At 37.0% G+C, this 13,297-nt stretch overlaps 1 protein-coding gene across 5 annotated transcripts in view; it reads left to right on the top strand.

The window, feature by feature from the left end:
* Positions 1-13,297, top strand: part of NBAS (NBAS subunit of NRZ tethering complex) — a 343,094-nt gene that overhangs the window by 141,630 nt on the left and 188,167 nt on the right. For all 5 annotated transcript variants that reach the window (XM_089923423.1, XM_089923419.1, XM_089923421.1 and 2 more), the window contains 3 exons: positions 1,118-1,303; positions 2,640-2,813; positions 9,175-9,308. In XM_089923423.1, the coding sequence (XP_089779549.1) occupies positions 1,118-1,303; positions 2,640-2,813; positions 9,175-9,308 (494 nt within the window). The remainder of the gene's footprint in view (positions 1-1,117; positions 1,304-2,639; positions 2,814-9,174; positions 9,309-13,297) is intronic.

Raw genomic sequence — 13,297 nt, forward strand, 5'->3', positions numbered from 1 at the left:
CTCTAGCCTTGTTTTTCATCGCTTCCCTTCATACCTTCTTTTCAGTTTATGGAACTAATCGTGCTTCCTGACATTCATGCATCTCTGCCTTCCATGCTGTTCCCCTGCGCTGCTTCTTTCTTTACTTACTAATATCCACTGATGCTTTAAAACCCATTTTAAGTGTTCTCCCCTCGGGGAGACTTCGTGGCTCTCAGGTTGGGCTGCTTGCCCTCTTCTTTGAGATCCCAGGCACCCTCACTCCGCTTCAATCATTAATTTACCAGATTGTGTTTCCCTACAAGATGGAGACATCTTTGAAGGAAGAGACCTCATCTTATTCAGTTCTGTATTCCTGACACTTAGAATGGTGTTCAGTTCATAGTAGGTTCTCAATAAATAATTGCTTTTCTAGGAGTAAGGGAGCAAGTAAGGAGAAGTATAAGGCGCTGGGGGTTAAGGCTACGTTAGATGATTTTGCTGTCAATCAGAATATGTCCATTTTATAAGCCTGATCAAGTGATGGGAGTGAAATTGCTGTGTATTGAGCATCAGCAGAAAGATTATTCTTTGTTTTGTTGTAAGGGAGGTCTAAATAGTGGAATTGGGACAGAGAAGGTTGAATTAATCAGTTAACCGTTCAGCAAGAGTTTATTGAATGTCATCTATAGGGAGGACTTGTGGAAGGAGACGTACTGTACAGGACTATGGAAGCCAAGCATTCTTTTTGGGGCAGAGTGGTATAGTGAAAATAGGTTAATTTGACATTATCACTACCTAGCTATGTTTTTTTATTTTTATTTTTTTCCTGCTTGTTAACGTTCTGAGAATTAAATAGACAAATATATGTAAACAACTCAGTAAACTGTAATGCTCTACAGATTGAAGATGGTTGTCTTTCTTTTATTTTCAGTATTTCTTGGTGATTATTTGATTCTTTTGGGACAGTTTGGTGCTAATATATTTCATAAAGAAGTCTGATGTTTTTGTACTGAATAAAAAAGTATGTAGTAATGCAGTTTTATATAAAATGATTATAAGGATTATTGCTAGATTCTATACTAGAGGCTTTTACTTTAGAATATATGGAAAAGAAAGATATAATACTCAGAGACTTACTGTTGCCTTTCCATTTTAGGTTGACTGTGCATTGTCACTTATTCGACTTGGAATGGAGCGGAATATTCCTGGTTTGCTGGTTCTCTGTGATAATTTGGTTACTCTGGAAGCATTGGTTTATGAAGCAGGGTGTGATTTAACCCTAACCTTGAAAGAACTCCAGCAGATGAAAGACATTGAAAAACTAAGGTTACTGATGAATAGTGTAGGTTTTATTTTAAAACTTTCTTTTTAACTATTCTATATGTACTTTGATTAATATGTGTCTCAAAGCCAAAGATGTAGTGTCCTTCAAACCAGAGAACTTAGTCAATAAAGGAAGGTTTCTTGACTTAAAAAAAAAAAATCAAGTTTGATGAATAAATTACTGAAGGCATCAGAACCACTTTGGCTGGTTTTGTACCTTCTTTGCCCTTCATCCATAGTTATCTGTATATGACTTTCTTTCCCCCTTCTAGCAAGGCATATTTAAATTAGCTGTCATTCTCGTAATCATGTTTCTGATCCTCACTTTGTTAAAATTCCCAACTACTTGTATATTCAGATGATTGGCTGGGTGGTTGTATGAAGAAAACATCTTGCCTTCAGGGTTTGTATGTGAAGGAGAATTTGCCCGGCCATTCGTAGATTTTTTTTTGGGGGGGGTCACTCGGGGTGGGGGGAAGTACAGTCTCCAAAGTTAGGAACCGATTTCTGCTGAGCCCACTTTTCCTCTCTTTCTCATGCCTCTCACCATCTTTTTTTCTCTTATCAATCCCCCTTTTCTCTTTCCCTCTGTCCCCACCTTCCTTTTCTCTTACTAATTTCTTTTCCCTATGATCCACCCAGTGAATATTGAGTTGTGTTACATGCAAGATGCCTCTTAAGAGGTTCAGGTGTATCTCCTAGGATAAAGACGAGAAAGGATTGTATAATTTCAGGGATAATGAGTAAGATTATGTGTGTCATTCGGAGTTTCGTGAAGGTAGATGTGAAGGGGTAAAACAAACAGAAGAAGAGGAAAAGGGTGGAAGAGAATCTGGGATTTCTCAAGTGACTCCTTTCTAGAGCTTCTTTATGCGTATCTCTCTCTGTTCTTTTCCCTTTCACATTTTCTGTCGGCCTATCCCACCCCCCACCCCCACCCGCTAACTCTTTTACACATACACATACATACACTTTTGAGGTAGAATCTCTCTTTGCTCTGGAAGACCTCAAGACTGAGCAGCAGTAGGAGTAATAGTAGCAGCAGCGTGTTTGTCTTACAGAGCTGGGCTTAGGCTGCCATGACCTAGTACCATGTACCATGGTACTAGGGTGGCCATGGTACTAAAGAGATGGATCACAGTGCTCTTGCTGCTGTTGGCTCTACCAACCCCAGGCAGAAGGTGATTCTCCTGCTGCCTCTCAGTCTCCTTGTGAGGCGTGAATTGGAGTATGTTTTAGAAAGTGTTGGGCTTTCATTGTTTCACACGAGTCTGATTATCCTTGAGCTTTAACTTGTCTGTTATTATCAGGTGTTTAATTTAACGTGTGTTTGTTTTGGTGAATTACATTTTCAGTGTTCTGAGGACAATTATGTGACAAGTGCCTACCAGTGGATGGTTCCCTTTCTTCATCGTTGTGAGAAACAGTCTCCTGGTGTGGCTAATGAGCTATTAAAGGAATATTTAGTAACTTTAGCTAAAGGAGACTTAAAATTTCCCCTGAAGATATTTCAGCATTCCAAGCCTGATGTAAGTAGAAACTTTAACATCTTAAAAAACCTCTGTACTTTTTTCCCTACAGAATTAGGTTCTGTTTACAAATTTTTTAATACTAGGCTTTGCAAGTAATTTCTCTTTAAACAGAAGAAGTAGTTATCATTTTATTCTTTAAAAATGTTTTAGCAGTTTAGTCCAAAAATTTTTTGGAAGTTTTTAAGATTATGTTTACCTTGATTGATTTACTCCAAAGTTTGTTGACTCTTTACTACCTTGTGGAAACTGGCAATACCAAAAAGACTAATAATTGAAAGGTATTGAATTCTTACTATAGGTAGGCACTTTACAAGTGTTAACTCATTTAATCCTTGTAACAATCCTATGATGTAGATATTTTGATTATATTACTGTTACAGGAAAAGAAAATCGTGATACAGAGTGGTTAGGCAATTGCCCGGGGTCACAGTAAGGAGTGGAACCTTGGGTTCAAACATAGGTTTTCTAGTTTCCCAGCTGTGTTCTTAACCATTATGCTTTACTGTAACACCAGTAGAAGAAGAAGAAAAGACTTCTACCCTGGAGGACCTTCAAAATATTTGTTAAAATTTTTAGGATCCCGTAAGGAGATCTTATAATTATTCTTAATAACTCTTATATTTGCTGAAGACTGACCTATCTATCTGTCTATCTTCTATCATCTATCTATCTATCTTTTTTTATAGAAATCAAATAGTTGTTCAGATTTACTGGTGATAAATCGTTTTGTCAAGTGCGGGTTACTTTTGAAATGTAAATAAGCTCTTAATTTAACCATAAATCAAATATACTGTTTCAAGGGACAGTGGCTCCCTTTCCACTGGAGGGGACTCAAGCAGAGTGGCGTAGTCACTCGAGGCACTGACTCTGTAGTGGGAGTTAAAGCATTAGGTTGGGATTCAAGCAGAAGCATTGAAGGCCCCTTCTAATCCTAAATTCTAATTGAAAGTACTCCTTGTACTAGCGTTTGTTAGCAATTTGATGTCCTCTAAGGTATATGGTCATAGACCATTATAATCAAGCTGAAAAGGAAAGCATTGCTTAGTTAATCTCACACATTTTTTGGTTTCTGGAAGGGCTGTCTGTCAGAAATATCTCTGTTCATTGGCTATTTGAAGTTTTCCATCTTCTCATAAGCAGCTTCCACTTAGTATTCTGATTTTAAATTTGGGGTGGTTTACTATGAGCCGAGGGTGGGCTGCTTATGACAGCAGAATGCTATGTGAGAAGCAGGATGGGTTGAATATGAATGCTTTATGAAGAAGAAAGAAGTGACTTTAAATTCTTCGAGTAATCTTGTTTGTGATCCTTCTTCCTTACAGAGTCTTGTAAATCCTTTGTATATAGTCAGCTTTTTGTTGTTTTTACTCGGTAATTTGTCATGTGCCTTTTGAATAAAATATATAGCCATTTGCCTTTCTTGAAATATGTCAAAATCAAAGCAGAGAATAATGGTGTTGCTGGGCTCTTCCTTTCCAATCCACCCTCTCTATTTCTATCGATGTTATCTTTCCACAGCACAAATTTGATCATGCCGTGGTCTACAGAAAATCTCTGGTGGCCTACCATTGCCTGCAGGGTAAATGTTGGCGTGGAAGGTTCTTTGCGGTCTGCTTCTAGTCTACCTCTTCAGCCTCATTTCCCTTCATGAATGCACTGGTTTACCCACACTGACTTTTCACCTCTTGACCCTGTCAGGTTCTTTCCTGCCTTTCTGTGTTCTGTGAGGCTATTTTCTTTGCTTGTGATCATCAGACCCCTTTCCTTCATTTAACAAATACCTGCCTACCCTTCAGGATCCTGCTGTCCAAGACTCCCTCTGCTGTGAAACCTCTGGGGACTTAATCTGTGCTAGGGTGGGCCTTGTAGCTGCCTCTAGAATAATGCATATCTCACTGTGCTGTCATTGCTTGTTCAAGTTTGCCTCTCCCTCTCTTTGTTTCCTGGGTCTGTCCGCTCTGTCTCCGGTGTCTCTGTACTGCCAGGGACTAGTGCAGTGCCTTGTAGAGGGCAAGTGCTCAGTGCATTTGGGCAGGCAAATGAAGGAGTGAATGATTAACTCTGGGTTTCATTATGATGCTTTAGATCACTTGATTACATTTATTTGCTGTGCTAGGATTGTCCTTGGAGCATTGTTTTTATTTTATTTTCCTTGACTGTTCGCAAAAAGAATTTACCTTGGATCTGCCATGAATCATGCACAAGGTATTTTTAGTGCTATAAAGGGAGCCGTGATTTCTGTATCCAACAGCTTAGGTTAAGGTATGCTGCATTAACAAATGACCTTGCAATCTTAGTAGTTGACAACAGCAAACGTTCATTTCTCACAAGTGTTGTGTAGGCTGTGGTTGGGCTTCTGCTGTGTTCCATGTCCTGTTCATTCCAGGACTCAGGCTGAAAGAACAGTCCCCTTTTCTAACTTGTGGCACAGGAAAAAGAACAAAGAACCACACAGTGGCTCTTAAAGCTTAGCTCCCAGTGCCTCAAATTACTCCCTCTCACATTTCACAGGCTGAAGGCTCTGTGGCCACACCTGGTGTTAATGGGGCAGGGAAGAACAATCCTCTACTAGAAGGAGGGGAGCGAATAATGGGAACAATAATACATATTTGTCTTTTCAACTATCTCATGTGTTTCAAACTCTTCCTCTCTTTTATAACATCCTGATTTTAAGCACTCATTTCTGATTTTAAGCCGTTGCTCTTTACTTGAATCCCTCTTTGGGAAGTGAAACTTGTGAAGTAACTTGGGCAAGTCTGGATAGAGATGACTTGGGAATAAAATATTCTACCGTCTCGTATCGTTTTCTGTCTTTTATACTGTTTTTCTTCTAATGCATTTGTGCATCAGAACTATATGGATTAAAAAGAAAACAATTTTCTAGGCCCAACCCAGGTATAATAGATTAGAATTCGGGGGAATATGGAATATGCCACTCTTGTTTTTGCTGTTCCCACCATTCTCCTACGGTGAAGGTCACTTTAATCTGATCGGGTATTGAGCTGTTTCAGGTTTCAAAAAGACTGTCCTATTTCCAATTCTCCCGTATTCCTAGGGTGTGGTCCTTTGGGGGTCCAAATTAGAAGTATTGAATACTTACTAGGCCCTTCTGCTTGTAGATATCAGACTGTATTCCAGTAATGGGGACAAATGGGGAAGTCTCCTTAACACTGTAAACTCTCAGCTGCAATTTCCTGTTGGCCTACTTTGGGCCCACACTCCTTAGGAAATTGAAAAGCGCCTCTAGGGCTGTGCTGTTCAGTATGGTAGCCGCTAGCCATGTGTGGTTATGGAAATTAAAATATAAAATTGAAAACTGTTACCCAGTCTCACTAGTTTTCTGTGCTATTCCCAGTATTTGACAATTACAAACAGTGCTACAACGAGTAACCTGTTTATATTTATTTTGTATTATTGGCATATCTTCAGGATATATTACTGCAAGGGGATTCTGGGCTCTAAAGGCAGGGTTGTGTTGGTATTACCACATTTCTCTCCAGACGAGTTGTTCCAATTTACATTTCCACCAGCAATGTATGAGCATGGCTGTTTCTCCACAACTTTGCAGACACAATTTGTTGTCATATTTAAAAGATTTTGCCACTGTGATGGGTGAAAAATTACATTTCAGTGTTGTTTTAATTTGTACTTCTCTAAATATGAGTGAATTTGAACATTTTCTCATATGCTTGAGAGGCATTGTCATCTTTGTGAACTGTCCATTCCTGCCTTTTTCCCATTTTTCACTTTGATTTTTGTTTCTTTGTGCCTTAACTTTTAGAAATTCATATATATTAGTGTAATTAGTCCTTTTTCTGTGGTTTCTGTTGTGAATATTTCACCCAGTGGGTAGGTTGTCTTTTGACTTTGTTTATGGTGTATTATGTCATGCAGAATTTTTTACAGTTTATTTTTTGCGTAATCAAATTGAGCAATTTTTTTTCAAATTGCTTCTGTATTTTGAGACATGGTGGAAAACCTTTTCCCATTACAAGGTTAAAGAAGAAATCACTCATGTTTTCTTCTAGTACTTGTATGGCTTTATTTTTGTGTTTAGACCCCTAATCTATTTGGAGTGTGTTCTTTTGCAGGGTGCGAGATACGGATCTATTTTATGTTTTCCCTTATGCTACCTAGTTGTTGCAGCACTGTTTATTAAAAAAGTTTATCTGTACCTGAGTGATTTGAGATGCCACCTTTGTCATATACAAAATTTCCATTTGTTTTGAGTCTAATTCTAGAGTTTCTCTATTGTTTTATTGGTCTGTTTGTCCATATACTAAGTATCACACTGTTTTAATTATAGAGATTTTATAGTCTGTTTTTAAAGTCTGGTATGGGTAGTATTCCTCTGTAGTGTTTTCTTCCCCCAGTTTTTCAAAAGTTATTCTTGTATATATATTTTTTCTATCTGAACTTTAGTATAATGTCCAGTCACCCTATTCAAGAATAGGGGACATCATTCTATTTGTTCAAATCTTTCTTAGTGTCTTTCAAATTCTTCCTTATATAGGTTTTGCACATTTCTTGTTAAATCTATTCCTAACCACTTAATTTTCTGTTTACATTACAAATTGAGTTTTATTTACCCTCATTTTTTCTAACTTTATTGTTGGTGTATATGAAAGTTATTGATTTTTGTATGATAATTTTCAGTGATTCTTTCACTGTTTCACTGATTTGTTGCTTGTTTCTCTGGGGTTTCCCAAGTATTCTAGCTTAACATCTGTTGTTCTTTTTCTAGTTGTCTACTAGTGCATAATTTTAAGACCCTTTGAAAGAAATTATGACTTTGTTACATTTTACCTTGCTATGCAATATGGGAGATAATTAGCAGCCCATGGTGGGGAAGGTTTATTGATTTCTTGGAAAGTCCTAAATGGGCTCCCTTCTATTAGCTTGAGGTGGGACAAATGATGGTTTAATAGTGACCACTGAGATATTAGTACAGGAATAATGAGAATAAAAGGAAGTGTGTCGTACTATATGAAGCTGGACACCTGTAGAGAGTCTAATAGGACAACAGTGAAAAGTATCTTAATGTGAGCGTTATGATTCACGTACACAGTAGAGTGTATTAAGAAGGGATATGCTGAGTGGCATAGGAAGAGAACGGAAAGGTGCCATAGGAGTACAGAGAGGAAAAAGAATTCATGTAGAGAGTCGTATGAGGATTTATTCATTGGACCAGCAGTTATCAGGTATAAGCAAGAGACTCTGGAAATCTGGGGAAGTCCAGTTGAAGTCAGCCAAATGGACATAAAACTGGATTATTCGGGAGGTTTTAGAGACTAAGGTTTTAAGAAGTTCCTCGAGAAGACATTCCAGGTAGGAGTAGAATAAGACAAGGGGACGTAATCAAACTAATGATATGTTTAGATAAAGGGAAGTTATTTAACCTGAGTGGACTAAAACTTTGAGCAGAGAGGTAGTGATTCATAGGACTGGAAAAGTGGGTGGGGACCAGGCCATGAAGGAGCCTGAGTGGAAGGCAAAAAGTTTGCTCTTTACCTTTCACGTTGAAGGTCTACTAAAGGGTTTTGAGCATACCTGATCAAATAGGGACTCTAGAACATTTAACTTTCAAGTGACACTTCAGCGTCTCAGGGAGGGAAAGACAGGAAGCAGGAAGATATCATAAGCATTCTACATGTATTTATTTAATCCTCACAACAATGCTATTAAGAAGATGTTAATATTCCAGTTTTATAGATGAGGAAAACAAGGCACAAATCTGTTATTTTTATATCCCAGAAAATACTTTAAGAACGGGTCTCTGTGGTTTACAATGGGAAAGTGACCCCCAATAGCCATTTTTCTGCATCAGAAATATGGAGTGTATTTTGGGATATGAATATTACCGCATTGCAATGCGACTTCTTTCGAATAGAATGTCAATACTGTTGTGTTAAATGACTAATACATAATGCACACTGAAAAATAGTAGGTTTGAACATTTCTGGATATTAGTTAAGGAATTTTATATATTTTTGTGATTGAAACACATAAAATTTGGTTTTAGGGTTAGAAATGTTGTTTTTAATGAATTGCCTTTTTAGTTCACTGTGTTTCTTCTATCTACTTTATCTTGAATGGGTCATGAATTGAAGAATCTGTTTTCAGCAGATGCATAGCTTATGGGTACAAATTTTCTTTTCTTGCTGATTCTGTAATCACAATGCAATTTCATTTAGAATAATTGAAGACCCCAAAAGTCTGTAAGCTAAAGAAAAACCAAGATTTGTTTCTGTGGCTGATTAACTGCGCTATTTAACATTCTATTGACGGTGGTACTGGGATATGGCAAAATTGGATGTAAATCTATTGACATTTAGCACAACATGCTTTATTTCTCTAGTTGCAGCAAAAAATCATTCCTGATCAGGACCAACTGATGGCAGTAGCACTAGAATGCATCTATAACTGTGAACGAAATGACCAGCTCGCTCTTTGCTATGACTTATTAGAATGTCTGCCACAGAGAGGATATGGGTAAGAACCCACAGTGTGCCTTTGTTATGGTTGTGTCTTTTTACTCTAACAGTTAAAATGAAGATGTTGCTTCTCTGAATGTTCATTATAGAGAATTTTGGGAATATAAAGAAGAAAATGAGATCACGTGCAAACCTGTTGTCTCGAGATAGACACTTGTTTTTCTAACAGTATATAGGACGTCACTATAATTTTGTTAACCTTGATAATTATCCATTAAAAAGCAAGCAAGAATATCACTACCACCACAACAAAAAGTCCTCTCTTAAGTGGATAAACGGTGATATCTCTTTGTTTTAAATTGTGTTTCTAATTAAGCTTTTTCCTTATTTATGGGCTAGTTGTATTTTTTCTGTGAATTGTTTGTTCTTGGCCCTTGCCCAGAGTAAAACTTCTAAGTAATAATGTATGGATATACATACCTCATTTAGTGGTATGCAAATCAGATTATATTTTCTCTTTGCAAGTCACATAACAATCATTCCTTTAATCACTCTTTTAACACATAGTACATATTATAAATTTCATATCTGGGGAAGTTAATAACAGCACATGGAAAAGCATGAAAACTGAATGAAAAATCGGTGGGCCTGTTTCTAAGCCTTTGTGACTACAGCTGAGTCACGTAACTTCTATGGTCATCAGTTTCCTCATTTGCAAAATCAGTTGTTTAGACAAGAAGTCTTCCTCATGCTTTGGTTTTCTTCTTCTCCTCTCTTTTCCTTCCAAGGAAATTTTTATTTTTGTGTGTGAAATGAATGATAGAAGTCACTTGATTTTGCAACCCAATGTGAAATAATTGTTTCACGTAGTCATTAATAGAATTGAAATCAGGTGAAAAATTGATGGGGAAGGGATATTCGCATGGTACCAAAGTATTACCTTTAGCAAATATATTTTTTTTTTGTAATTGCAAAGGGGAAATTGACCTTTATAAAGTCTAGGTCTGACTGCCGCCACCTTTGATCAAGTTATCAAATATGGCATCACTTACAATCAGGCAGCCTAGCCATATGTGCCTCCTGGTGAGAAGCAGTATGAAGTAAAATTACTTACCCTGAATCTAATCAATCCTTTAAGCCAAACTTCTAGTTTACAGTCAACGTAGGGAATAAGAGAACAAGTTAAATAACACCATGAAGAAAAGAAACAGATAAATACAGACTGTGAGATATTCTACAGGTCATATTGTCTTTTCACTTTGAAAAGTCAGTGCCATGGAGAAAAACAAATTGGTGGGGGTGAGGAGGTGCTATTCTAAAATCATGAAGTCCGAGGGAACATGATCCCCTTCTAATTTTTAACCATAAAGTAAATAATGTATGTCCTAGTTAAAATCAGGGTACAGGAAGACTTGTAATTGGTAAAAAACTATTGGTTGCTCTCCTTCCCCATCCTTTGATACCTGTCTTCTAAAAGTAAGCACTCATTATAGATCATGCTTTTCTTCTTGACTTTGCCTGCCTCCTTTAAAATATTGTGCTCACGTTGCCATTTATTGATTTTACAATTTTAGATGATTATTGACTTCCTTTCATTGAAGCCTACCCTTCCCCCATACCTACTTCTCTTAACCATTTTTTTCAGTGTAGTCGAAGTGGTATTTCTATCATTATGATTATGTATATACTGTTTACACAGAGCTGGGTATGATTATATTTCCTTTTTATGCAACTTTTTGCTTTTCGTGGATTGAATAATTTCCTTTTTTGTCGTTTTTTCTTTCCATTTACCTCCTTCACTCTTCTGACGGAAGTGTAAAATTCCTTTTCAAGGTCAAAAATATCAAGTAATCTGTCCTTTCTCTTTTCACTCTATGTCTCTCTCTCGCTCCCTCTTACTTTTGAAACATCTTTCTTAGAATTGTCTTTTCTCTTCCTTTGATATGAATTGTTCTCTACTCTGCTGTACAGCATCCATCCTTGGACTTTTGTTTGCATCTCTCTTGTGTTGCATATTGCATTTCTGGGATTATTATCTTTTCCTTTCTTTACTTATTCCCTTATTTTGATGGAACATAATCTTGAATAGCTTCCTGTCAAATATTGCATGGAGGCATGTTTATTTTAAGACTATCATATGTCAAAAAAAATATCATAATTGCATCCTTACACTTGATGGAAGGCTTGGCTGTGTTTGGAATTCTAGGTTTCTGATCCTTTTCCTTGCGAGTTTTGAAGGCATCACTCTTGTCTTCTCCTTCCACTGTTGTTGAGAAGTCCAAGGCTATTATATGGCTTTTTCCTCCCCTTTTTGGAATACTTCAGTACCTTCCCTTCATTTCTAGTGTTCTGAAGTATCATAAGGATGTGTTTTATTCTGAGTCTGAATTTATCATTGTTCATTTAAATCGTGTATCTCAACCTGGAAACTCATGTCCTTCAAACGGTTGGGAAATTTTCTTACATTTTTTTCCTGTTAAGTTTCCTTGATAAGTTTATTTGCATGTCCTTTTTTCTCTTTTTTTGCACATTTTAAATTTATTTACTGCTCTTTTTGTTCTTTTTCCCATGTTTTGATCTTTTGTTAAGTGACCTGGGAGATTTCTATAGTTTTATCTTCTAATCCGTATTTTGAATTTAAAATTTATTTTGGCTTTCTTATTTAAATTCCAAGAACTTTTTCTCATTCACTTTCAAACAAAATAATACCCTGCTCTTGTTTCACAGATGCATAAATTCACTTGTGCACCTTGCATTACCCTTGCCCCGCCGTGATCTCTGATTTTTCTTATTCTGTTTGTTTGCATCTCTGTTTTTACTGTGGGGACCTTTCCTCCATGTCTAGTGATTCTTGGCCATGAATTTATATCTGAGATACTAAAAGTTGATTGGATGCCTTTTGACAAGCTGAAGGCTTTTCTTTATAGGAGTCCTTGGGAAATTGCCTTATATGTGAGCAGCTAGATTGTCAGTCTTGCTTCAGTTTTGATTTTGGGGGGGGTAAGGTAATCTCAGATTCTGTGTATTATGTTACAGAAATGTTGGGTGGTTTGTGGTTTGTACAGGTCCTGATTATTCATCTCTTGTCATTAAGGATCTAAGTACTGACCCCCAAGAAGGAAAGCAGTTAGCCTTGTTACTGGTAAAGCTAAATGGAGACTGTACTTAGTGGTTAATACTTCCCTTCCTCAGTCCAGGTTTAGGGAGCCTTCATGTAGGAAAAGTTATAATCACAGCATCTATTTATTACCCAAACCTGTACAGATATGACCGCAAGCTCCCTCCCATCCTTAGTGAAGAGCAGCAAGTGTACCTCTGGGAACCGTGGGCCTTCAGTAGGCAACAAAGGGCTGGTAACGTGGATTGTATTACCAGTTTTTTAGCAAACTGTCATTACTCATCATTTAAAAACCTCAGCCCAGTGGATGTCAGAGTATCAGTAGTCAAGGTGCTCTTCCCAGAGGGTGACAAGAGATGCAGAATCCTCTTCTTAACAAGCACCTCAGAGAGCAGAAGTGGTGGGGGGTTTCTTCCTTAAAGGGTCTAGGTGGGTAATTTGATGGTCCCTCTGCCCACTCGGTGCCCCTTGGTTGTCCTTGAATCATCTAGGTAAAATCATTGACTTCCAACTGACATGTGCAATTTTTAAAAGTAAATGTATTAGACTTAGTTCTTCAGTTCTTCAGTGAGATCAAATAAGCATAAATATCAATTAGAGCTCATCTATTAACTTTTAAATACTAATTTGCCTACCATGAAGAGAAAGTCATGATATTAATTGAATGATGATATTAAAAGAACATTTTTTGTGTAGACATTATAATGAGAGGATGAGTATATTTGTTTTCAAAGAATGTGTAGGCTAAGAAATGCCTCTTTTGTGTGTGTGTGGCTGAAAGCTTTTCTTGGCTTCAGATTAATGGTTTCTGATCTAACAGATTTTTTTTTTTTTTTGGTAAACATAAAAAATAGCATGGTACTCTTTTGTTGTTCCATTTATTTCTTAATGATTGTATTTCATAATTATAATTTTCTAAATAATTTGCA

This window comes from Delphinapterus leucas, chromosome 13 (assembly GCF_059928025.1).
Source record: "Delphinapterus leucas isolate spDelLeu-1000000601 "Yukka" chromosome 13, BTC_Dleu_Yukka2, whole genome shotgun sequence".
NCBI lineage: Eukaryota > Metazoa > Chordata > Mammalia > Artiodactyla > Monodontidae > Delphinapterus > Delphinapterus leucas.